The 25,823-nt window shown below is 42.9% G+C and overlaps 1 protein-coding gene across 6 annotated transcripts in view; it reads left to right on the forward strand.

Annotated features, from left to right (window-relative positions):
* LOC139420111 (natural killer cell triggering receptor) overlaps window positions 1–25,823 on the forward strand; it is an 88,434-nt gene that overhangs the window by 16,730 nt on the left and 45,881 nt on the right. For 3 of the 6 annotated variants that reach the window (XM_071169835.1, XM_071169833.1, XM_071169834.1), the window contains exons 4-5: window positions 15,443–15,550; window positions 15,917–15,961. In XM_071169835.1, the coding sequence (XP_071025936.1) occupies window positions 15,443–15,550; window positions 15,917–15,961 (153 nt within the window). Of the gene's footprint in view, window positions 1–15,442; window positions 15,551–15,916; window positions 15,962–16,056; window positions 16,110–16,281; window positions 16,308–25,823 lie in introns of all 6 variants that reach the window. The other 3 variants (XM_071169838.1, XM_071169836.1, XM_071169837.1) reach the window with 2 other exon arrangements.

The raw sequence follows: 25,823 nt of genomic DNA on the forward strand, positions 1-25,823 counted from the left end.
GCAGCTGTATGTTCATGTTGTCGTTCAGCCACGGCTCGGTGAAACATTAGATTTTACAGTTTTTAATGTCCTGTTGGTAGATTAATCTTCCTCGTAGGTCATCGATTTTATTTTCCAATGATTGCATGTTTGCCAATAGAACAGATGGCAGTGGGGGTTTACTCGATCGCCTACGAATTCTCAGAATGCAGCCCGACCTCCTCCCCCTTTTTCTCCGTCTTCTCGTCACGCAAAGGATGTGGATTTGGGCCTGTTCCCGGAAAGCAGTATATCCTTCATGTCGGATTTGTTAAAGTCAAAAGCTTCTACCAGTTTGTGGTCAGGAATCGCTGTTCTGATGTCCAGCAGTTATTTTTGGTCATAAGAGACGTTAGCAGCAACATCATGTAAAAAATATTTTTAAGTTACAACGCAAAAAAACGAAGAAAATAACACTGTTGGTTAGGAGCACGTAAAATGTCTGCCACCCTCTCCGGTACCATTCTGTGGGAGTATCTGATGGAAATTGATGTATACATGGAGGAATAGAAAGATTTGAAGGTGTCATTGATCTCCGTAGGGTCAGATATCAAGTTATGAAAGGAATATTTCATTTGGGGAATCAGACGGGAGGCAGCACTGCATTTTTAATTGGTGTGCGAGCAGGCGACTTGCACTGTCGCTATGTTCACAGTAGGTACCACGTGAATGCTATAGTCACCGTTCTTCCTCTGTGGTGAACAAGAGATCGAATTCAGATTGTAAGTTCAAGCGTTGCTTATATAGCTCTGGGGATGGTGTCAGGGCATATTGATGGTCTGAGTCAAGGATGGCTTTAGAGTTCTTCAAGTTTAGCTTTCCGAGTTTTGCTTAAATGAGAAGAATAAGAAATAATTTCTCCTCTAAAATAAGCCGTAAGTGATTCCCATAGGAGAGGTTGAGATTGTCTGATTTGAAAAAAGAAAATGATCATTAGAAGTGGAGATAACATTACAAAAGTCTGCATCAGACAGGAGACGAGAATTGGATCTCCAGAGAGGAGAATGGGTTTGTCCTGATAGGGCTATGTCGTGGGCTAAAGGTCCATGGTCAGAAATTACAGTGGGTAAATATTCAGGAGAGTTGACATTTGTAAGTAACTTATGATCAATGAAGAAATTGTCAATATGAGAAAAAGAATGGTGTACATGTGAAAAGAAAGAATACTCTCTTGCCTGGGGATTCTGAAATGTTCAGGGATCTGTACACCCATTCTGAACCTAAAATCTGAGGACTTTGACATAGCAGAATGAGACATTGTTCAGGGGTTGGAGTGGTCTGAAGCAGGGCTAATAACACAATTCAGACCCCTGCCAAATATCAAAAGATGGGTGTTCAGAGAAGGGATTTTCCCCAGCAACCCATTGGCAAATTCAACATAAAAAATGGGAGCATATACATTGACCAATACTACAGGTGTTTGCCAAATGGTTCCAGTTGTGATTAAGTGTCTCCCACTGTCTGAAATAACATTAGTAGTAGAGAAATGTATTATTTTATTAACCAAAAGTGCAACCCCTCTGGCTTTGAAGGTCTGAATGGAAAACCTGACTAAACCTGGAGTTTTGTAGCCTTGAGTGATCTTTAATGCGTAAATGGGTCTCTTGTAAAAAATACCCCATCTGCTTTTAGCTTTTTCAAATGAGAGAAGACCCTAGGCCCCTTGACAGGATTGTTCATTGTGAATTCCAAGATACAAACTTAATAGGATTAGGCCTACCTATATTACTATTATTAGCACTGTTAGCCATCTAAAATATTGAAAAGAAAAAGGTGTGAAAACAGACCAAGCGTTTGCAAAGATAACAGAGAACTGGTGAAAAGAAAACAAATAGGACCAAAAAAGGTCTCTCCCAAACCCAAAGTCTCCTTCCTCAGTGAATGGAGACAGCAGGTTTAAGTTTGCACAGCTTCGATGCGTATAAACAGAACCTTTCTATTCTAACGCAGAGGGGCTCCATAGCACGAGTTGTGAAATACATTTGAAAAGGCTTTCACAAAATGGTGAAGTAAGTCAACAGATAACAAAGACAGAAAACCCCGTAACAGTAAAACGGAGCTGTCCTGTCTTCAATCAGTGTCTGTACATTTTCAAATGATCAATAGGGCGTAATAAAGTGGTCAAAAGTCCTTCAGTAAGTATCAAGATGTAAAATGAAACAAAGCCTGGAATTGTAGCCATGCATTACTACCATCTAGCCAAATAAAAAGCACCTCCCAAACGTGTAGCTTAAATAACAACCACACAAGACAGTATTAGTCATATCAGAGTTCAATAACGTTAGTGTTTCTGCCTGGTAGAAAAGGAATGGCAACAAGGGGGGGAGGCCCTGTCGTATAAGTCAAAACATGCCTTCGACTTAGGCTAGGCTATGCATGCTACCTGGCAAAAGAGTAGGTCATAGATCCAAGATAAGGCTCAGAAGTGACTGTTGAACCAATGCTGGGCGTCCTTGTGGGAGTCGAACCGTAGCTTCCCCCCGGCATGTTCAATGTGGAGATGAGCAGAGTGAGAATTTCACCTCTTTTTTTTCTCATGAAGGTTGTGTTTCGCATCGAGAAATGTAGGTATTTTCTTGGCGACACTCAAGCTAAGGTCAGGAAAGATGAACACCTTGCGTCCGCAGTAGTTGGTCTCTGCTCTCTGGAGGATGCGCTCCTTGTCACAGTGAAAACGGACGATAAACACTCTACGCTTGGAGTGGTCTTGTGGGCTCTATCCAGCTTCGCGGGTGATGGAATGATGGCCAGACCCAGCACCTCCACAAAGAATTCTGACATGAACTTAACCTAGTCCCCCCTTCACGTTTCTCTGGTATACCAACAAAATGGCGAGATTGGGATTCCAGGTCATCGGTCTTGTCAATCAGCTTTTGGTTTTCGGAGCTCAGACGGGTGACTGTTTTCTCAAGGGCTACTGTGCGGTTGCTGTTGTCACACAGGTCATATTCAAAGCCATCAATTCGGCAGGCCTTGTTCATCCGCAGCGGCTCGGACACCATCCAGGACGGTGGAGAAGGGAGCCAGAGCAGCATCGATGGCAGTTTGGAGCTGAGTGGCTAGTAGCTGTAGTTTCCAAGACAAGAACCGTATGGAGGTTCTGAAGATCAGTGGGGCGTGTGACCGCATGAGACTCTAACGGTTGGACTGGAGTCGGCATCATTACCATTCACGTTTGCAACGTTACAGGTCTTCTGCTCCTCAGCTTCTTCTCCATTCACATGCTGAACCCGGAAACATATTTCCCTATTTTAATCATCCATTTTGAATTTGTGATAAAGCTGTCGGGATTTGGCAAGGAATGTACACTAAGTATGTGGACACCTGCTTGCCTCATTCCAAAAACACAGGCATTAATATGGAGTTGGTCCCCCCTTTGCTGCTAAAACAACCTCCACTCTTCTGGAAAGGCTTTCCACTAGATGTTGGAACATTACTGTGGGGACTTGCTTCCATTCAACCACGAGCATTAGTGAGGTCGGCATTGATGTTGGGCGATTAAGTCTGGCTTAGAGCTGGGCGATATGGCCAAAAAAATAATGTCTATTTTTTTCAAACTTATGTGCGATTCTACAACTTGATTGGAGTCGACCTGTGGTAAATTCAATTGATTGGACATTATTTAGAAAGGCACACCTGTCTTTAAGGTCCCACAGTTGACCATGCATGTCAGAGCATAAACCAAGCCATTATGTTTGAATGAATTGTCTGTAGAGCTCCGAGACAGGATTGTGTCGAGGCACAGATCTGGTGAAGGGTACCAAAAATATCTGCAGCATTGAAGACCCCCAAGAACACAGTGGCCTCCATCAATCTTAAATGGAAGAAGTTTGGAACCACCAATACTTTTCCAGCCAGAGTCCGGACTTCAACCTGATCGAGCATCTCTGGAGAGACCTGAAAATAGCTGTGCAGCAATATTAATAACACATTATATATGCAGGTGTGTGCCTTTCCAAATCATGTCCAATCAATTGAATTTATTAATTTATCACAGGTGGACTCCAAGTTGTAGAAATATCTCAAGGATGATCAATGGAAACAGGATGCACCTGAGTTCAATTTTGAGTCTCATAGCAAAGGGTCTGAATACCTTTTGAAATTATATATTTGCAAACATTTCTAAAAACCTGTTTTCACTTTTATCATTAAGCTATTGTGTGTGGATTGATGAGGAACATTGTTTTTAATGCATTCTAGAATAATGCCATGCCTTCCTCCTGGCTACTCCAACCTCGGCCAACAGCCCCCCCCCCCGCAGCTACTCGCCCAAGCCTCTCCAGATTCTCCTTTACCTAAATCCAGATAGCAGATGTTCTGAAAGAGCTGCAAAACGTGGACCAGTAAAAATCAGCTGGGCTTTACAATCTGGACCCTCTATTTCTGAAACTATCTGCCGCCATTGTCGCAACCCCTATTACCAGCCTGTTCAACCTCTCTTTCATATCGTCTGAGATCCCCAAGGATTGGAAAGCTGCCGCAGTCATCCCCCTCTTCAAAGGGGGAGACACCCTGGACCCAAACTGTTACAGACGTATATCCATCCTGCCCTGCCTATCTAAGGTCTTCGAAAGCCAAGTCAACAAACAGGTCACTGACCATCTCGAATCCCACCGTACCTTCTTCGCTGTGCAATCTGGTTTCCGAGCCGGTCCCGGGGGCACCTCAGCCACGCTCAAGGTACTAAACGATATCATAACCGCCATCGATAAAAGACAGTAGTGTGCAGCCGTCTTCATCGACCTGGCCAAGGCTTTCGACTCTTGTCAATCACCATATTCTTATCGGCAGACACAGTAGCCTCGGTTTTTCTAATGACTGCCTTGCCTGGTTCACCAACTACTTTGCAGACAGTTCAGTGTGTCAAATTGGAGGGCATGTTGTCCGGTCCTCTGGCAGTCTCTATGGGGGTGCCACAGGGTTAAATTCTCGGGCCGACTCTTTTCTCTGTATATATCAATGATGTTGCTTTTGCTGCGGGCGATTATCTGATCCACCTCTACGCAGACGACACCATTCTGTATACTTCCGGCCCTTCCTTGGACACTGTGCTATCTAACCTCCAAACGAGCTTCAACGCCATACAACACTTCTTCCGTGGCCTCCAACTGCTCTTAAACGCTAGTAAAACCAAATGCATGCTTTTCAACCGTTTGCTGCCTGCACTTGCACGCCCGACTAGCATCACCACCCTGGATGGTTCCGACCTAGAATATGTGGACATCTATAAGTACCTAGGTGTCTGGCTAGACTGTAAACTCTCCTTCCAGACTCATATCAAACATCTCCAATCTAAAATCAAATCTAGAGTCGGCTTTCTATTCCGCAACAAAGCCTCCTTCACTAACGCCGCCAAACTTACCCTAGTAAAACTGACTATCCTACCGATCCTCGACTTCGGCGATGTCATTTACAAAATAGCTTCCAATACTCTACTCAGCAAACTGGATGCAGTTTATCACAGTGCCATCCGTTTTGTTACTAAAGCACCTTATACCACCCACCACTGCGACCTGTATGCTCTAGTCGGCTGGCCCTCGCTACATGTTCGTCGCCAGACCCACTGGCTCCAGGTCATCTACAAGTCTATGCTAGGTAAAGCTCCGCCTTATCTCAGTTCACTGGTCACGATGGCAACACCCACCCGTAGCATGCGCTCTAGCAGGTGTATCTCACTGATCATCCCTAAAGCCAACACCTCATTTGGCCGCCTTTCGTTCCAGTTCTCTGCTGCCTGTGACAGAAACTAATTGCAAAAATCGCTGAAGTTGGAGACTTTTATCTCCCTCAACAACTTCAAACATCTGCTATCTGAGCAGCTAACTGATTGCTGCAGCTGTACATAGTCTAATCGGTAAATAGCCCACCCAATTTACTTACCTCATCCCCATACTGTTTATATTTATTTACTTTTCTGCTCTTTTGCACACCAGTATCTCTACCTGCACATGTCCATCTGATCATTTATCACTCCAGTGTTAATCTGCTAAATTGTAATTATTCGCCTACCTCCTCATGCCTTTTGCACACAATGTATATAGACTTTTTTTTCTTTTTTGTACTGTGTTATTGACTTGTTAATTGTTTACTCCATGTGTAACTCTGTGTTGTCTGTTCACACTGCTATGCTTTATATTGGCCAGGTCGCAGATTATAACTTGTTCTCAACTTGTTCTCAACTAGCCTACCTGGTTAAATAAAGGTGAAATACATTTTTTTTTAACAAAATGTGTAAAAAGTCAAGGGTTCTGAATCCTTGCACTGTGTGTTAAATGTAAAATAATCTATATTTGTAATGTTTGTTTTTTTACACATACTCCGGAAATGTGTTGTTTTATAGGGTCAGCCATAAAACTACGGCTCCCCTGGAGCAAATTAGAGTTAAGTGCCTTGCTCAAGGGCACAGACATATTTGTGACTTTTCTGTTAATGGTTCAATGCTCTAACCACTAGGCTACCTCCCGCCCTCAGTATGCGATACATTTTGGACTGTTGGAGTGGTTGTAAGTGTACTATAGGCTGGTTTCTGACTGCCTTCAGATGGTGTTAATGAGCAAGTTAAACCACATGAGAGAGTTTCATAAACCTGATGACTGTTCAGATAATAACAGGTTGCCTGGTGGCTGGAGACAGGATTTTGAAGCACAGTGGGTCTCTGTCTCTCTGGCAAGCTGTGGGAGGTGTTAGGATGGGAAATTAGACCCCTTCTCCTCTGCTCATAGATAAAGGGAGGGTTGTGCTTTTGGACAGTTTCCCGACGCTCACACATTTCTCTCCAGTTCAAGTGGTGTTTACAGGGGTTTCGGTTTCCTTTAAATCCCAATAAGAGACACCGGGACAGGCTTCCAGAGAGACAAAGCATGCTGACGGGGACGTGTGGGAGGAGGTGATAGGGGAGGAAGGGGGCGAGGGTGATGTAGCCGGTCTCGGTTGTCTCCATGTCGGTCTGTCTTTGCCTGTGTATTTGTGTTGTATTTATTATGAATCCCCATTAGTTCCTGCCAAGGCAGCAGCTACTCTTCCTGGGGTTTATTATGGATCCCCATTAGTTCCTGTCAAAGCAGCAGCTACTCTTCCTGGGGTCCAGCAAAATTAAGGCAGTTTATACCATTTTTAAAACAATACAATACATTCACAGATCTCACAACACACTGTGCCCCCAGGCCCCTACTCCACCACTACCACACATCTACAGTACTAAATCCATGTGTATGTATGGGTCTGCCAATGTTTGTGTTGCTTCACAGTCCCCGCTGTTCCATATGGTGTTTTTTTTTTTATCTGTTTTTTTAAATCTAATTTTACTGCTTGAATCAGTTACCTGATGTGGAATAGAGATCCATGTAGTAATGGCTCTATGTAGTACTGAGTGCCTCCCATATTCTGTTCTGGACTTGGACTGTGAAGATACCTCTTGTGGAATGTCTTGTGGGGCATGCATGGGTATCTGAGCTGTGTGCCAGTAGTTTAGACGGACAGCTCAGTGCATTCAACATGTCAATACTTCTCACAAATACAAGTAGTGATGAAGTCCATCTCTCCTCCACTTTGAACCAGGATAGATTGACATGCATATTATTAATATTAGCTCTCTGTACATCCAAGGGCCAGCCGTGCTGCCCTGTTCTGAGCCAGCCGTGCTGCCCTGTTCTGAGCCAGCCGTGCTGCCCTGTTCTGAGCCAGCCGTGCTGCCCTGTTCTGAGCCAGCCGTGCTGCCCTGTTCTGAGCCAGCCGTGCTGCCCTGTTCTGAGCCAGCCGTGCTGCCCTGTTCTGAGCCAGCCGTGCTGCCCTGTTCTGAGCCAGCCGTGCTGCCCTGTTTTGAGCCAGCCGTGCTGCCCTGTTTTGAGCCAGCCGTGCTGCCCTGTTTTGAGCCAGCCGTGCTGCCCTGTTTTGAGCCAGCCGTGCTGCCCTGTTTTGAGCCAGCCGTGCTGCCTTGTTCTGAGCCAGCCGTGCTGCCCTGTTCTGAGCCAGCCGTGCTGCCCTGTTCTGAGCCAATTTTAATTTTCCTAAGTCCTTTTTTTGTCACCTGACCACACAACTGAACAGTAGTAGTCCAGGTGCAACAAAACTAGGGCCTGTAGGACCTTCCTTGTTGATAGTGTTGTTAAGAAGATAGAAACTAGGGCCTGTAGGACCTGCCTTGTTGATAGTGTTGTTAAGAAGGCAGAGTAGCGCTTTATTATAGACAGACTTCTCCACATCTTCGCTACTACTGCATCAATATGTTTTGACCATGAGTTTGCAATCTAGGGTTACTCCAAGCAGTTTAGTCATCTCAACTTGCTCAATTTCCACATTATTTATTACAATATTTAGTTGAGGTTTAGGGTTTAGTGAGTGTTTTGTTCCAAATACAATGCATTTAGTTTTAGAAATATTTATGACTAACTTATTCCTTGCCACCCACTCTGAAACTAACTGCAGCTCTTTGTTGAGTGTTGCAGTCATGTCAGTCGCTGTAGTAGCTGACGTGGATATTGTTGAGTCATCTGCATACATAGACACAGTCAGTGGCATGTCGTTAGTAAAAATTGAGAAAGCATGGGGCCTAAACACCTACCCTGGGGAATTCCTGATACTAAGTGGATTATATTAGTGAGGCTGCCGTTAAAGAACACTCTGTGTTCTGTTAGAAAAGTACCTCTTTATCCACACAAGTTTTTCCAGCAGTAGACAAAAACTGCACGGAAGTCTAGCAAGACCGCACCCACAATAATTTTATCATCAATTTCTCTCAGCCAATCATCAGTCATTTGTGTAAGTGCTGTGCTTGTTGAGTGTCCTTCCTTATAAGCGTGCTGAAATTCTGTTGTCAATTTGTTTACTGTGAAATATCATAATCTGGTCAAACACATTTTTTTCTAGAAGTTTGGTAACAGGCTGATTGGTCAGCTATTTGAGCCAGTAAAAAGGGGGCTTACTATTCTTGGGTAGCGGAATGACTAGCTTCCCTCCAGGCCTGAGGGCACACGCTCCATAGTCGGATTAAATTGAAGATGTGGCAATATCGTCTGCTATTATCCTCCGTAATTTTCCATCCAGGTTGTCAGACCCCGGTGGCTTGTCATTGTTGATAGACAATACAATTTTCACCTCTTCCACACTGACTTTACGGAATTCAAAAGTACAATTTGTGTCTTTCATAATTTGGTCCGATATACTTGGATGTATAGTGTCAGTGTTTGTTGCTGGCATGTCATCCCTAAGTTTGCTTATCTTGCCATCTGATTCAATTAATGAAGGAGCCGAGTTAGCTTTTTTCCCCAAAATTTCAATTGAGGTGCCCCAAAGCTTTTTATTATAATTCTTTACATAATTTATCTTTGTTTCATAGTGTAGTTTCCTTTTAATTAGTTTAGTCACGTGATTTCTTAATTTGCAGTACGTTTGCCAATCAGTTGAGCTGCCAGACTTAATTGCCATGCCTTTTGCCTCATCCTTCGCAACCATACAATTTTTCAATTCCTCATCAATCCAACGGGATTTAACAGTTTTTACAGTCATTTTCTTATTGGCTGCATGCTTATTAGTAACTGGAATAAGGAATTTCATAAATGTGTCAAGTGCAGCGTCTGGTTGCTCCTCATTACACACCACAGACCAGCAAATATTCTTTACATCATCAACATATGAATCACTACAAAACGTATTGTATGATCTCTGATACACTATATTAGGCCCCGCCTCTGGAACTTTGGTTTTCCTAGATATGGCTATTTATATTGTGATCACTACATCCTATGTATTTGGATACTGCTTTGTAGCAAATATCTGCAACATTAGTAAATATGTGACCAATACATGTTGATTTAATTCCTGTGCTGTTTGTAACTACCCTGGTTGGTTGACTGACAACATGATCCAGGTTGGAGGCACTGGTTACAGCTCAAAGTTTTTTCCTGAGTGGGCAGCTTGATGATTATCAGTCAATATTTAAATCACCCAGAAAATATACTTCTCTGTTGATATCACATACATTATCAAGCATTTCTCACACATTATCCAGATACTGACTGTTAGCACTTGGTGGTCTATAACAGCTTCCCACCAGAATGGGCTTTAGGTGAGGCAGATGAACCTGTAGCCATATTACTTCAACAGTATTTAACATTATCCAGATACTGACTGTTAACACTTGGTGGTCTATAGCAGCTTCCCACCAGAATGGGCTTTAGGTGAGGCAGATGAACCTGTAGCCATATTACTTCAACAGTATTTAACGTTATCCAGATACTGACTGTTAACACTTGGTGGTCTATAGCAGCTTCCCACCAGAATGGGCTTTAGGTGAGGCAGATGAACCTGTAGCCATATTACTTCAACAGTATTTAACGTTAGATCGTCTCTAAGCTTTACAGGAATGTGGTTCTGAATATAGACTGCAACACCGCCCCCGTTGGCATTTGTATTTTCTGTTATAACCATGTATTGCTACCACTGTATCATCAAGGTATTATCTAAGTGAGTTTCAGAGATAGTCAGAATAGGAATGTCATCTGACTTCATGGACCTTGTTTCTTAGGCTACATATGTTAATATGGGCTATTTTGTTAGCACTTTTCTGGGTTGCTTGATTGTTTTTATTGCTTTACTGGGAAGCATATCAGAGGAAGACTTACTCATGGTATTCAAATTTTATTTGTCACATACACATGGTTAGCAGATGTTAATGGTCACATACACATGGTTAGCAGATGTTAATGCGAGTGTAGCGAAATGCTTGTGCTTCTAGTTCCGACCATGCAGTAATAACCAACGAGTAGTCTAACCTAACAACTACCTTCTACACATAAGTGAAGCTGATAGTGCAGGGTGAGCTGCATAATGTGGTCTTCCTACTATTGCACACCGCCTCTGTGCTAACAGTGTAACTTTGGTTTATAGGCTCATGATTACTGTTTACAATAGCTGTAGGATAAACAGATGTATTCGGTGCAATTAGGGGTACATAAATTAAATTACTTACATTGTATTTGCCATTCCCCCTTCCTAAATATGAGTGATATTTAGGAAGAGGGATCGACACCCCCTCACATCCCAATCCATCTCTCTTCTCTCGAAGACAACTGGTAATTCTCGTAGATTTGAGTGTTCATTCCATGTGTTATGTGCATTAGAGACTCCAACAAAAAAGTGACCTAGCCAGTGGTCACAGTTCTTCTCCCTACATTCTCTTTTTTTATATATATTTTTTTATATAGCCCTTCGTACATCAGCTGATATCTCAGCCTAAACCCCCAATCATCAAGCAATGCAGGTGTAGAAGCACGGTGGCTAGGAAAAACTCCCTAGAAAGGCCAAAACCTAAGAAGAAACCTAGACAGGAACCAGGCTATGAGGGGTGGCCAGTCCTCTTCTGGCTGTGCCGGGTGGAGATTATAACAGAACATGGCCAAGATGTTCATAAATGACCAGCATGGTCAAATAATGATAATTACAGTAGTTGTCGAGGGTGCAGCAAGTCAGCACCTCAGGAGTAAATGTCACGTCTCAATCCGACCGCTCCCTTTACACACGTGCTGCGCATCCAATCTCCCATTAGGCCTACAGAAATGACTGCCTATAGAAACATCTGACTGACTCGATACACAAACAAAACTGTAGACAAGCTATGCTAGTATGTGGACACCCCTTCAAAATGAGTGGATTCGGCGATTTCAGCCACACCCGTTGCTGACAGGTGTATACAATTGAGCATACAGCAATTCAATCTCCATAGACAAACATTAGCAGTAGAATGGCCTTACTGAAGAGCTCAGTGACTTTCAACGTGGCACCGTCATAGGATGTCACCTTTCCAACAAGTCAGTTTAAATATCTGCCCTGCTAGAGTTGCTCCGGTCAACTTAAAGTGCTGTTATTGTGAAGTGAAAGCGTCTAGGAGCAACAACGGCTCAGCTGCGAAGTGGTAGGCCACACAAGCTTGGACCGCTGAGTGATGAAGCGCGTAGTGCGTAAAAACTGACTGCCCTTGATTGCAACAGTCACAACCGAGTTCCAAATTGCCTTTTGAAGCAACGTCAGTACAAGAATGCTGTTTATTGACTACAGCTCAGCATTTAACACCATAGTACCCTCCAAGCTCATCATTAAGCTCGAAGCCCTGGGTCTGAACCCCGCCCTGTGCAACTGGGCCCTGGACATCCTGACGGGCGTTCCCAGGTGGTGAAGGCAGGAAACATCAGCTCCACTCCGCTAATCCTCAACACTGGGGCCCCACAAGGGTGCGTGCTCAGCCCCCTCGGGTACTTCCTGTTCACCCATGACTGCGTGGCCAAGCGCGCCTCCAGCTCAATTATCAAGTTTGCAGAAGACACAACAGTAGTAGGCTTGATTACCAATGATGACGAAACAGCCTACAGGGAGGAGGTGAGGGCTCTGGTAGTGTGGCGCCTGGAAAACAACCTCACTCAACATTAACAAAACAAAGGACATAATCGTTGACTTCAGGAAGCAGCAGAGGGTGCACCCCCCTATCTACATTGACTGGACCGCAGTGGAGAAGGTGGAAAGCTTCAAGTTCCTTGGTGTACACATCACTGACAAACTGGAATTGACCACCCTCACACAGTGTGGTGAACAAGAGGCGCAACAGCGCTGAAGAAATTTGGCTTGTCTCCTAAGACCCTCACAAACTTTTACAGATGTACCATTGAGCGCATCCTATTGGGCTATATCACCACTTGGTACGGCAATTTCACCGTCCGCCACCGCAAGGCACTCCAGAGGGTGGTGCGGTCTGCCCAAAGCATTACCAGGGGCAAACTGCCCGCCCTCCAGGACACCTACAGCACCCAATGTCACAGGAAGGCCAAGGAGATCATCAAGGACATCAACCACTCGAGCTACGGCCTGTTCACCCCGCTATCATCCAGAAGGCGAGGTCAGTACAGGTGCATCAAAGCTGGGACCGAGAGACTGAAACCCAGCTTCTATCTCAAGGCCATCAGACTGTTAAACAGCCATCACTAGCACATTTAGAGGCTGCTGCCTATAGGCATAGACTAGAAATCACTGGCCACTTTCAGGAATGGAACACTAGTCACTTTAATGTTACATATCTTGCATTACTCATCTCATATGTAGATACTGTCATCTATATTCTTCGTCACTTAAAGATATTTTCATATCTTGCATTACTCATCTCGTTTATATACTGTGTTCTTTACTATTCTACGGTATCTTAGTCCGTTCTGCTCTGACATCGCTCGTCCATATGTATATTGTCTTCATTCCTACTTAGATTTGTGTGTGTTGGGTATATATTGTGTAATTTGTTAGATATCACTGGTTAGATATTACTGCACTGTTGGAGCTAGAAACACAAACATTTCACTACACCTGCAATAACATCTGCTAATCACGTGTATGTGACCAATACAATTTGATTTGGTAGTGTGAGAAACAAGTTTGGGTTTATTTCGTAAGTGTGAAATCTGCAAAGCCACGTTTACGTAAAATTATCTGCATTAACACAATTTAATGTCACCAAATGACTGGGATTAAAGGTAAATTGCCTGTTTTACAAACGGTGGCTACCACATGGGCATTCATAAGATGCATTGTGGCCCGACACTGTATAGCCTAGGCTACTATTCTACTTTGCAGGGATTTTTTATTTTTTTCTCAGCTAGGGCTGCATATCGGCCAGGAGCAGGCCTGATCAGCGTTGATTAGTCTATAAATTAAGAAAAGATGTCATATCAAATTATACCCTGCCAGGTTGGAGAGGATTGGCACATTGTCCATTTGACACAACGTTAGCTCATTATATAACTCAGAGCCAGAACAACCTTGTCGACTGCAGCATTTCGCTACACCCGCTATAACATTTGCTAATCACGTGTATTGGTTAGAATTGTGGAGAAATTACAATGTTGTTGACCAGGCTTCAGTTTTCTCCCATCACAGCCATTAAACTCCTTTAACGGTTTTAAAGTCACCATTGGCCTTATTGTGAAATCCCTGAGCGGCAACTGAGGTAGGAAGGACGCCTGTATCTTTGTAGTGACTGGGTGTATTGATACTTCGGGTGGTGTGTAATTAATAACTTCACCATACTGAAAGATGGATTCAATGTCTTTTTCTTTTTTTTACCATTCTACCAGGGCCCTTCTTTGCGAGGCATTGGAAAACCTCCTGGTCTTTGTTGTTGAATCTGTGTTTGAAATTCACTGCTCGACTGAGGGACCGTACAGATAATTGTGTGTGTGGGGTAAAGAGATGTTAGTCCATTCAAAAATCATGTTAAATACTGTTATTGCACACAGTGAGTCCATGCAAATTATTATGTGACTTGTTAAGCAAATGTTTACTCCTGAACTTATTTAGGCTTGCCATAGCAAAGGGGTTGAATACTTATTGACTGAAGACATTTCACATTTTCATTTTTTATTAACATGTGAAGATAGTGTGAGAGCTAAGTATTGCGTTCCTCTGCTCAGAAGTTGCTGACTCCTGCCAGAGCTTACAAAACCTGGATAGGTATTTTACGTATCAGCTAACCGCATCATGGTTGCGTTCCCCTACTCAGACATTGCATGCATCAACCAATGGTTGCATGCATTGTCATCGACTGTGCAATCGGGCACCAGACTGCTATAGGATATGTTGTGGTTAGCTGATACCTATCCAGATGTAAGATCCAGTTGGCAACGTCTGAGCAGAGGAACATGACCAACGTGTTATAGCTGTCTGGTGCCCAACTGCACAGTCTGACATGGCACTCTACCGTTGCTTGATGTTTGCAACGTCTAAAATATATTTTAGATTCTTCAAAGTAGAAAAACTTAAACATCATTTAAAACTGTTTTTAGTTGATTTTGCCCAAAATGGAGAGAGAAAAAACTAACACCTAATGTAATTCATGATGGTTTTTATTTTAGTTCGTTCTGGGGTCTACGATAATAGTTGGGGTTTTTAAGATAATAGGGGGAGGGATTTAAAATAATACTTTTAGTAACAGGTTTGTTTTATTTCAGTTTACAGAAAAAGTAATTGTTTTTGTTTTAGTTTAAAATAATAACCTTCATCCACACACACACACACACACACACACTACACACACATGCTACACACACACACATCTCAACTGCTGCTACCAGACTCTTATTATGATTGCTAAATACTGCACAATTTAAACTTGCCCCCTAATCCTCCTTTCCCCAAAAGGACATGAGACGTGTTGGAAGTATAACATATTGGAGTATAAATTGACTTCCTGTATTATGCTTAAACATTTATTCTATTCTACTGAGCCATTTAATTTGTGTTCCTATGATTATATTTTATTTTGTCTTATTGTGGAGAAGGAACCAGCAGTAAGCATTTGGTTGGATGTTGTATACCATGTGTATCCTGTACATACGACTATTACAACTTCAAACACATTCATTTAGTTAATTCTGTAACTGTGTTTTTACAGGTGAGAGAGGAACTGGGAAAAGCACAGGGAAAAAGCTGTGTTTTAAAGGCTCCACATTTCACAGAGTTGTAAAGAACTTCATGATACAGGGAGGAGACTTCACCGAGGGTAAACCTGCACAATATATTACATCTTCATAGGGTAAACCTACACAATATATTACATCTTCATAGGGTAAATGTACACAATATATTACATCTTTATAGGGTAAACCTACACAATATATTACATCTTCATAGGGTAAACGTACACAATATATTACATCTTCATAGGGTAAACCTACACAATATATTACATCTTCATAGGGTAAACCTACACAATATATTGTGTAATATACATACAGGACATTTCTAAGTGACCCCAAACTTTTGAACAGTAGTTTATAAATGTCTATCTATCTGATGCCCTAGTGATTTCCATACATTCTTACTGTTCTGTGACATGTTGGAAACTGACTGTTTAATCTTCTTGCAGGCAATGGAAGAGGAGGGGAATCCATATATGGAGGCTACTTTGAAGGTAAGGAGTAGGATCTATTAATCGGATATAATACCGTAATCTCCCTTTGAATTCATATCTAAAACATAATATGCTGCTGTGCACCTCTATCTTAGAGACTACGACTGCATGCCTGTAGTTGCATGGACAGACAGATAGGTAACTGATGGTGAGCTGCCAGTTTTAAGTTGTGCTGTTAACTCTTTGTTGTATTGCCTTCCATCTAGTCAACGTATCTAGTAGTGAGCTTTGTGATTCAGCATGGAGACGCTAATCTATTTTCTTTATTTCAAGCTCCAATCTTCTTGCCTAAAATGTTCAACATATTCTTTTATTTATAGAGTGTGGTCTTTTGCAAAATGAGAAGGTAAGAGACTGTCCTCAGCTCAGTAACACAATGTCAACCTGTACCACTCCACCTCCCCCAGCTCAATACAAGATGTCTGCCTAGGTCAGTCAGCCAGCCAGCCTGTCAGTCAGTCAGCCAGCCTGTCAGTCAGCCAGGTAGCCCAGTGGTTCCCAAACCCACAACGAGGTTCCAGGTGTGTTGCGGGATTTGATATATACTGTATATATAGATAGTACCAGTCAAAAGTTTGGACACACCTACTCATTCCAAGGTTTTTCTTAATTGTACTATTTTCTACAATGTAGAATAATAGTGAAGACATTAAAACTATGAAGTAACACATAGAATCATGTAGTAACCAGAAAGTGTTAAACAAATCAAAATCTATTTTATATTTGAGATTCTTGAAAGTAGCCACCCTTTGCCTTGATGACAGCTTTGCACACACTTGGCATTCTCGCAACCAGCTTCTTGAGATAGTCACCTGGAATGCATTTCAATTAACAGATATGCCTTGTTAAAAGTTAATTTGTGGAATTTCTTTCCTCAATGCGTTTCAGCCAATCAGTGGTGTTGTGACAAGGTAGGGGCGGTATATAAAAGGTGGCCCTATTTGGTAAAAGACCATGTCCATATTATGGCAAGAACAGCTTAAATAACCAAAGAGAAACGACAGTCCATCATTACTTTAACCTTTTTGGGATAGGGGGCAGCATTTTCACTTTTGGATGAATAGCGTGCCCAGAGTGAACTGCCTCCTACTCTGTCCCAGATGCTAATATATGCATATTATTATTAGTATTGGATATAAAACACTCTGAAGTTTCTAAAACTGTTTGAATGATGTCTGTGAGTATAACAGAACTCATATGGCAGGTGAAAATGGGAGCTGGGAGCTGAATGAGTCATGGGTCAGGCAGAGTGTCTCAGGCTTGTGACGCGCGCGCCCGACAGAGTTGGCTCTCATTCCAGTGCTTTTCTTCAGACAATGAAATTCTCCAGGTTGGAACCTTATTGATGATTTATGTTAAAAACATCCTAAAGATTGATTCCATACATCGCTTGACATGTTTCTACGACCTGTAATGGAACTTTTCAAGTTTTTGTCTGGACGAAGTGCTCGCGCCTCATGAAGATGGATTACTGGGCTGAACACGCTAACAACAAGTGGCTATTTGGACATAAATTATGGACTTTATGGAACAAGTCAGTCATTTATTGTCAAACTGGGATTCCTGGGAGTGCCTTCTGATGAAGATCATCAAAGGTAAGTGAATATTTCTAATGTTATTTCTAACTTCTGTTGACTCCAACATGGTGGATATTTCTTTGGCTGGATTGGGCTCTGAGTGCCGTTCTCAGATTATGCTTTTTCCGTAAAGTTTTTTTTTAAATCTGACACCGCGGTTGCATTAAGGAGAAGTCTATCTTTAATTCTGTGAATAACACTTGTATCTTTTATCAATGTTTATTATGAGTATTTCTGAAAACTCACCGGATGTTTTGGAAACAAAACATTACTGCACGTAACGCGCCAATGTAAACTGAGATTTTTTGATATAAATATGCATATTATTGAACAAAACATACATGTATTGTGTAACATGATGTCCTATGAGTGTCATCTCATCTGATCAACAAAGGTTAGTAATTAATTTAATCTATATTTCTGCTTTTTGTGACTCCTATCTTTGGCTGAAAAATGGCTGTGTTTTTTTGACTTGCATATGACCTAACATATGTTGTGCTTTCGCTGTAAAGCCTTTTTGAAATCGGACACGATGGGTAGATTAACAAGAAGTTTATCTTTCATTTGCTGTATTGGACTTGTTAATGTGTGAAAGTTACATATTTCCCAAAAATATTTTTGAATTTCGCGCGCTGCCTTTTGAGTGGAATGTTGTCGAGGGGTTCCGCTAGCGGAACGCCTGCCCTAGAAAGATTTGAAGACATGAAGGTCAGTCACTCTGGAAAATTGTTCAGTCACAAAAATCAAGTTCTATGATGAAACAGGCTCTCATGAGGATCGCCACAGGAAAGGAAGACCCAGAGTAACCTCTGCTGCAGAGATGAAAGATGGCGCCGAGACCATAGCTGATGTTTTACATTCTCCCAACCAAATGTGCAATTTTCTTTTGCTGCTTCCGTCTCTTATGACCGAATAGAACTTCTGGACATCAGAACAGCGATTACTCACCACGGACTGGAAGAAACTTTTTCTTTTACCAAGTCCGATGAGAAGGATATCCTGCTCTAACAGGAACAGGCACAGATCCACGCCTTTTTGGGTGAAGAAAAAACGCTGGGAAAAGGGACGCAGATCAGGGATCCTTCTGAGAATCCGGAGGCGAGCGAATATACTCCAAATGCCTTCCATTCTTCTTGCTAATGTGCAATCGTTAGGGAAATAAATGACCTAATATTACGGTTATCCTACCAACGGGACACGTGTCGGTGAAACGGACAATATAGAGCTGGCGGGATTTTCCATGCACCGGCAGAACAGAGACGCTACCTCTGGTAAGATGATGGGTGGGGGTGTGTATATTTTTGTCAATAACAGCTCGTGCGCGATGTCTAATATTAATATTAAAGAAGTCTCAAGGTATTGCTCGCCTGAGGTAGAGTACCTTAGTGTGGTCTACAGCTTATCATATCTACCAAGAGAGTTCTCATCTGTATTATCTGTAGCCATCTATTTACCACCAGAAAGCGAAGCTGGCACTAAGACCGCTCTCAACCAACTCTATAAGGCCATAAGCAAAGAAGAAAATGCTCACCCAGAAGCGGTGCTCCTAGTGGCCGGGGACTTCAATGCAGGCCAACTTAAATTAGTTTTACCAAATTTTTGTTAAAAAATATCCTAGACCACCTTTACTTCACACACAGAGATGCATACAAAGCTCTCCCCTGCCCTCCATTTGGCAAATCTGACCATAATTATATCCTCCTGATTCCTGCTTACAAGCAAAAACTAAAGCAGGAAGTACCAGTGACTCGCTCAATACAGAAGAGGTCCGATGACGCGGATGCTACACTACAGGACTGTTTTGCTAGCACAGACTGGAACATGTTCCGTGATTCATCCAATGACATTGAGGAATACACCACCTCAGTCATCGGCTTCATCAATAAGTGCATTTGGGGTGTGACTGTTTGAGGTTGTGGACAGGTGTCTTTAATACTGATAACAAGTTCAAACAGGCCATTAATACAGGTAACGAGTGGAGGACAGAGGAGCCTCTTAACGAAGAAGTTACAGGTCTGTGAGTGCCAGAAATCTTGCTTGTTTGTAGTTGACCAAATACTTATTTTCCACCATAATTTGCTAATAAATTCATTAAAAATCCTACAATGTGATTTTCTGCATTTTTTTCTCATTTTGTCTGTGATGGACATTAGACCAGTGGAAATCTGTCCTTTTGGTCTGATGAGTCCAAATTTTAGAATTTTGCTTCCAACCGCCATGTCTTTGTGAGACGCAGAGTAAGTGAACGGATGATCCCTGCATGTGTGGTTCCCACCGTGAAGCATGGTGGTGTGATGGTGCTTTGCTGGTGAAACTGTCTGATTTATTTAGAATTCAAGGCACACTTAACCAGCATGGCTACCACAGCATTCTGCAGCGATACGCCATCCCATCTGGTTTGGGCTTAGTCCCACTATCATTTGTTTTTCAACATGACAATGACCCAACACCTCCAGACTGTGTAAGGGCTATTTGACCAAGAAGGAGTTTTTGGATTTTGATAATGTTTCTTGCCATCAGAGTTAGCTGCCTGTACGCTAGCTAAGCGTTAACTAACACTATGTTTATAGCTAGCTATAGCTCCCTCGTATGGAGAGCTGCCAACAGTGCACGCCACTGATTCCCAAGAAATGTCACCCCTAACACAGGGGTTTATTGATAAACATTTCATCCAAATAAAATCAAAAGTTTATTCGTCATGTGCACAGCAGGTGTAAAAGGTACAGTGAAAAGCTTCATTTTATCAAACGTAGATATATACACATACACACACACACCCACACGTCAAAAGTTCACACACCTCATTCAAGGGTTTTTCTTTATTTTTACATTAGAATAATGGAAGCTATGATAACATATGGAATCTTGTAGTAACCAAAAAAGTGTTACATTTTATATTTGAGATTCTTCAAAGTAGCCAACCTTTGACTTGATGACAGCTTTGCACACACCTGGCATTCTCTCAACCAGCATCATGAGGAATGCTTTTCCAACATTTTCTTGAAGGAGTTCACACATATGCTGGGCACTTGTTGGCTGCTTTTCCTTCACTCTGCTGTCTAACTCATCCCAAACCATCTCAATTGGGTTGAGGACGGGTGATTGTGGATGCCAGGTCATCTGATGCAGCACTCCATCACTCTCCTTCTTGGTCAAATAGCCCCTACATAGCCTGGAGGTGTGATGGGTCATTGTCCTGTTGAAAACAAATGATAGTCCCACTAAGCCCAAACCAGATGGGATGGCGTATTGCTGCAGAATGCTTTGGTAGCCATGCTGGTTAAGTGTGCCTTGAATTCAAAATAAATCACAGATTGTGTCACCAGCAAAGCACCCCCACACCATAACACCACCTCCTCCATGCTTCACGGTGGCGACCACACATGCAGAGATCATCCATTCACCTACTCTGCGTCTCACAAAGACAGCGGTTGGAACAGAACATCTCAAATTTGGACTCATCAGACCAAAGGACAAATTTCCACCGGTCTAATGTCCACTGCTTGTGTTTCTTGGCCCAAGGAAGTCTCTTCTTATTGGTGTCCTTTAGTAGTGGTTTCTTTGCAGCAATTCAACCATGAAGGCCTGATTTCAGTCTCCTCTGAGCAGTTGATGTTGAGATGTGTATGTTACTTGAACTCTAGTATTTATTTGGTCTGCAATTTCTGAGGCTGGTAACTAATGAACTTTTCCTATGCAGCAGAGGTAACTCTGGGTCTTCCATTCCTGTGGCGGTCCTCATGAGAGCCAATTTCATCATAGTGCTTGATGGTCTTTGCGACTGCACTTGAAGAAACTTTCAAAGTTCTTTACATTTTCCAGATTGACTAACCTTCATGTCTTAAAGTAATGAATGACTGTCATTACTCTTTGCTTATTTGAGCTGTTCTTGCCATAATATGGACTTTGTCTTTTACCAAATAGGGCTATCTTCTGTATACCCCCCTACCTTGTCACAACACTACTGATTGGCTCAAACACATTCAATTCCACAAATGAGCTTTTAAGAAGGCACACCTGTTAATTGAAATGCGTTCTAGGTGAATACTACCCCGACCGGTTCCCCTCTCTACACTGGGATTCTCTGCCTCTAAACCTATTACAGGGGCTGAGTCACTAGCTTACTGGTGCTCTTTCATGCCGTCCCTGGGAGGGGTGCGTCACCTGAGTGGGTTGAGTCACTGACGTGATCTTCCTGTCCGGGTTAGCGCCCCCCCCCCCCCCCCCTTGGGTAATGCCATGGGGGAGATCTTTGTGGGCTATACTTGGCCTTGTCTCAGGATGGTAAGTTGGTGGTTGAAGATATCCATCTAGTGGTGTGGGGGCTGTGCTTTGGCAGTGGGTGGGGTTATATCCTGCCTGTTTGGCCCTGTCCAGGGGTATCATCGGATGGGGCTACAGTGTCTCCCGACCCCTCCTGTCTCAGCCTCCAGTATTTATGCTGCAGTAGTTTGTGTCGGGGGGCAAGGGTCAGTTTGTTATATCTGGAGTACTTCTCCTGTCTTATCCGTGGTCCTGTGTGAATTTAAGTATGCTGTCTCTAATTATCTATTTCTTTCTCTCTTTACTCCTGAGGTGCTGACCTGTTGCACCCTCGACAACCACTGTGATTATTATTATTATTTGACCCTGCTGGTCATCTATGAACACTTGAACATCTTGGCCATGTTCTGTTATAATCTCCACCCGGCACAGCCAGAAGAGAACTGGCCACCCCTCATAGCCTGGTTCCTTTCTAGGTTTCTTTCTAGGTTCTGGCCTTTCTAGGGAGTTTTTCCTAGCCACCGTGCTTCTACACCTGCATTGCTTGCTGTTTGGGGTTTTAGGCTGGGTTTCTGTACAGCACTTTGTGATATCAGCTGGTGTACGAAGGGCTTTATAAATTTGATTGATTTGATGAAGCTGGTTGAGAGAATGCCAAGAGTGCAAAGCTGTCATCAAGGCAAAGGGTGGCTATTTGAAGAATCTCAAATATATAATATATTTTGACTTGTTTAAAACTTTTTTGGTTACTACATGATTCCATATGTGTTATTTCATAGTTTTGATGTCTTCACTATTATTCTACACTGTAGAAAATAGAGAAAAACCCTGGAATTGAGTCGGTGTTCTAAAACTCTTGATCGGGGAGTGTATATTAATACTACATCAATAATTACTATAGACCTATCAATGATAATGTATATTAATACTAAATCAATAATTACTATAGACCTATCAATGATAATGTATTTATACTAAATCAATAATTATTATATACCTATCAATGATAACGTATATCTATGCTAGATAAATAATTACTATAGGCCTATCAATGATAATGTATATCGACACTAAATCTATAATTTCTTTAGGTCTATCAATGTTAATGTATATTGATACTATACTGAACAAAAATATAAACACAACATGTAAGATTTACAGTTCATATGAGGAAATCAGTCAATTTAAATAAATTCATGAGGCCCTAATCTATGGATTTCACATGACTGGGAATACAGATATGCATCTGTTGGCCACAGATACCTTAAAAGAAATGGGCCTCACAATGGACCTTTCTGAACATTCATATTGCCGTCGATTTAAAATGCAATTGTGTTCATTGTCAGTAGCTTATACCTGCCCATACTATATCCCCACCGCCACCATGGGGCACTCTGCTGATGCCAATGTTGTGAACAAACCGCTCACCCACAAGATGCCAGACATGTGGTCTGCAGTTGTGAGGCCGGTTGGACGTACAAATTCTCTGAAACGATGTTGCTGCATATGGTAGAGAAATTAACATTGAATTCTCTGGCAACAGCTCTGGTGGTCATTCCTGCAGATTGCACGAACTGTCAACTTGAGACATCTGTGCCATTGTGTTGTGCTGCCTTGTGTCCCCAGCACAAGGTGCATCTGTGTAATGATCATGCTGTTTTAATCAGTTTATTGATATGCCACCTGTCAGGTGGATGGATTATCTTGGCAAAGGGGAAATGCTCACCAACAGGGATGTAAACAAATTTGAGCACAGAATTTCAGAGAAATACGCTTTTTGTGCATATGGAATATTTCTAGGATCTTATTTCAGCCCTTGAAACAAACACTTTACATGTTGTGTTTTATATTTTTGTTTAGTGTATGTCAATAATTACTATAGGCCTATCAATGATAGCTATGGGCTAATACAATGAATTTGAACTATTTGGAACAAAATCTGTTGTCCATTAATAAATTGCTATTTTCTAGTAATTTACTTCAAATTTGCCATTAAAGCTTACCACATATTGATGAGAATATAAATGTTTGGGATCAAGTTTTTTTTACTACTTTGGTCTGAGTTAGGTTTTTCTGGTGGTTCCCGGGGAAATGGACACCTCCCCAGGTGTGTCCCACAGTTAATAAAACGTTTGGGAACCCCTGAGCTAGCCAGTCAGCAAGCCAGTTAGTCAGTCAACCAGCCAGCCAGTTGATGGTGTCCTTCTCCGGGGGTTTCTACCTTTCAATTCCTGTTAGCTGTAGCCACGCAAGCCGTGTCACTGTTATTAGCTTTTCCAGGTAGGGTAGTGAGCAGGGCGGTGAGCAGAGCGGTGGTAGGGGGCGGGGGGCAGAGTGGTGGTCGGGGGCGATTTAATGTATGTCAACAAAGGTGAGGGATGTAGCAGTCTGAAGGTGAGGGATGATTGTTTTAGTGATCACATTATTAGAACCTCTATTCTATCTCAGGTTATTGATCTGTCAGTCCTATACTGGGAGGACACGTGATCTCGCACTCTATCCCTCTCTCTCTCTCTCTCTCTCTCTCGCTCTCTCTATCCCTCTCTCTCTATCCCTCTCTCTCTATCCCTCTCTCTCTATCCCCTCTCTCTCTCTCTCTCTCTCTCTCTCTCTCTCTCTCTCTCTCTCTATCTCTCTCTCTCTCTCTCTATCCCTCTCTCTCTCTCTATCCCTCTCTCTCTCTCTATCCCTCTTTCTCTCTCTCTATCCCTCTTTCTCTCTCTCTATCCCTCTCTCTCTCGATCCCCTTCTCTCTCTCGATCCCCTTCTCGCTCTCGATCCCCTTCTCTCTCTCTCTCTCTCTCTCTCTCTCTCTCTCTCTCTCTCCCTCTCTCTCTCCCTCTCTATCCCTCTCTCTCTATCCCTCTCTCTCTATCCCTCTATCCCTCTCTCTCTCTCTATCCCTCTCTCCCTCTCTCTCTCTCTATCCCTCTCTCCCTTTCTCTCTCTCTATCCCTCTTTCTCTCTCTCTATCCCTCTCTTTCTATCTCTCTCTCTCTCGATCCCCTTCTCTCTCTCGATCCCCTTCTCTCTCTCAATCCCCTTCTCTCTCTCGATCCCCTTCTCTCTCTCTCTCTATCTCTCTCCTTCTCTATCCCTCTCTCTCTCCCTCTCCTTCTCTATCCCTCTCTCTCTCCCTCTCCTTCTCTATCCCTCTCTCTCTATCCCTCTCTCCCTTTCTCTCTCTCTCTCTCTCTCTCTCTCTCTCTCTCTCTCTCGATCCCCTTCTCTCTATCCCTCTCTCTCTCTCTCTCCCTCTCTCTCTCCCTCTCTCTCTCCCTCTCTATCCCTCTCTCTCTCTATCCCTCTCTCTCCTCTCCTCTATCCCTCTCTCTATCCCTCTCTCTATCGCTATCTCTCTCTATCCCTCTCTCTCTCTATCCCCCCCTCTCTCTCTCTATCCCTCTCTATCCCTCTCTCTCTATCCCTCTCTCTATCTCTCTATCCCTCTCTCTATCCCTCTCTCTATCCCTCTCTCTCTCTCGATCCCCTTCTCTCTATCCCTCTCTCTCGATCCCCTTCTCTCTATCCCTCTCTCTCTATCCCCCTATCCCTCTCTCTCTATCCCCCCTCTCTCTCTCCCTCTCTCTATCCCCCCTCTCTTTCTCCCTCTCTATCCATCTCTCTCTCTCTCGCTGTCTCTATCCCTCTCTCTATCCCTCTCTCTCTATCCCTCTCTCTATCCCTCTTTCTCTCTCCCTCTCTCTCTCTCTCGCTCTATCCCTCTCTCTCGCTCTATCCCTCTCTCTCGCTCTATCCCTCTCTCTCGCTCTATCCCTATCTCTCTCTCTCGCTCTATCCCTCTCTCTCTCTCGATCCCCTTCTCTCTCGATTCCCTTCTCTCTATCCCTCTCTCTCTCCCTCTCCTTCTCTATCCCTCTCTCTCTCCCTCTCCTTCTCTATCCCTCTCTCTCTCTATCCATCTCTCCCTTTCTCTCTCTCTCTCTCTATCCCTCTCTCCCTTTCTCTCTCTCTCGATCCCCTTCTCTCTATCCCTCTCTCTCTCTCGATCCCCTTCTCTC

The sequence above is a fragment of the Oncorhynchus clarkii genome, chromosome 11 (genome assembly GCF_045791955.1).
Source record: "Oncorhynchus clarkii lewisi isolate Uvic-CL-2024 chromosome 11, UVic_Ocla_1.0, whole genome shotgun sequence".
Taxonomy (NCBI): domain Eukaryota; kingdom Metazoa; phylum Chordata; class Actinopteri; order Salmoniformes; family Salmonidae; genus Oncorhynchus; species Oncorhynchus clarkii.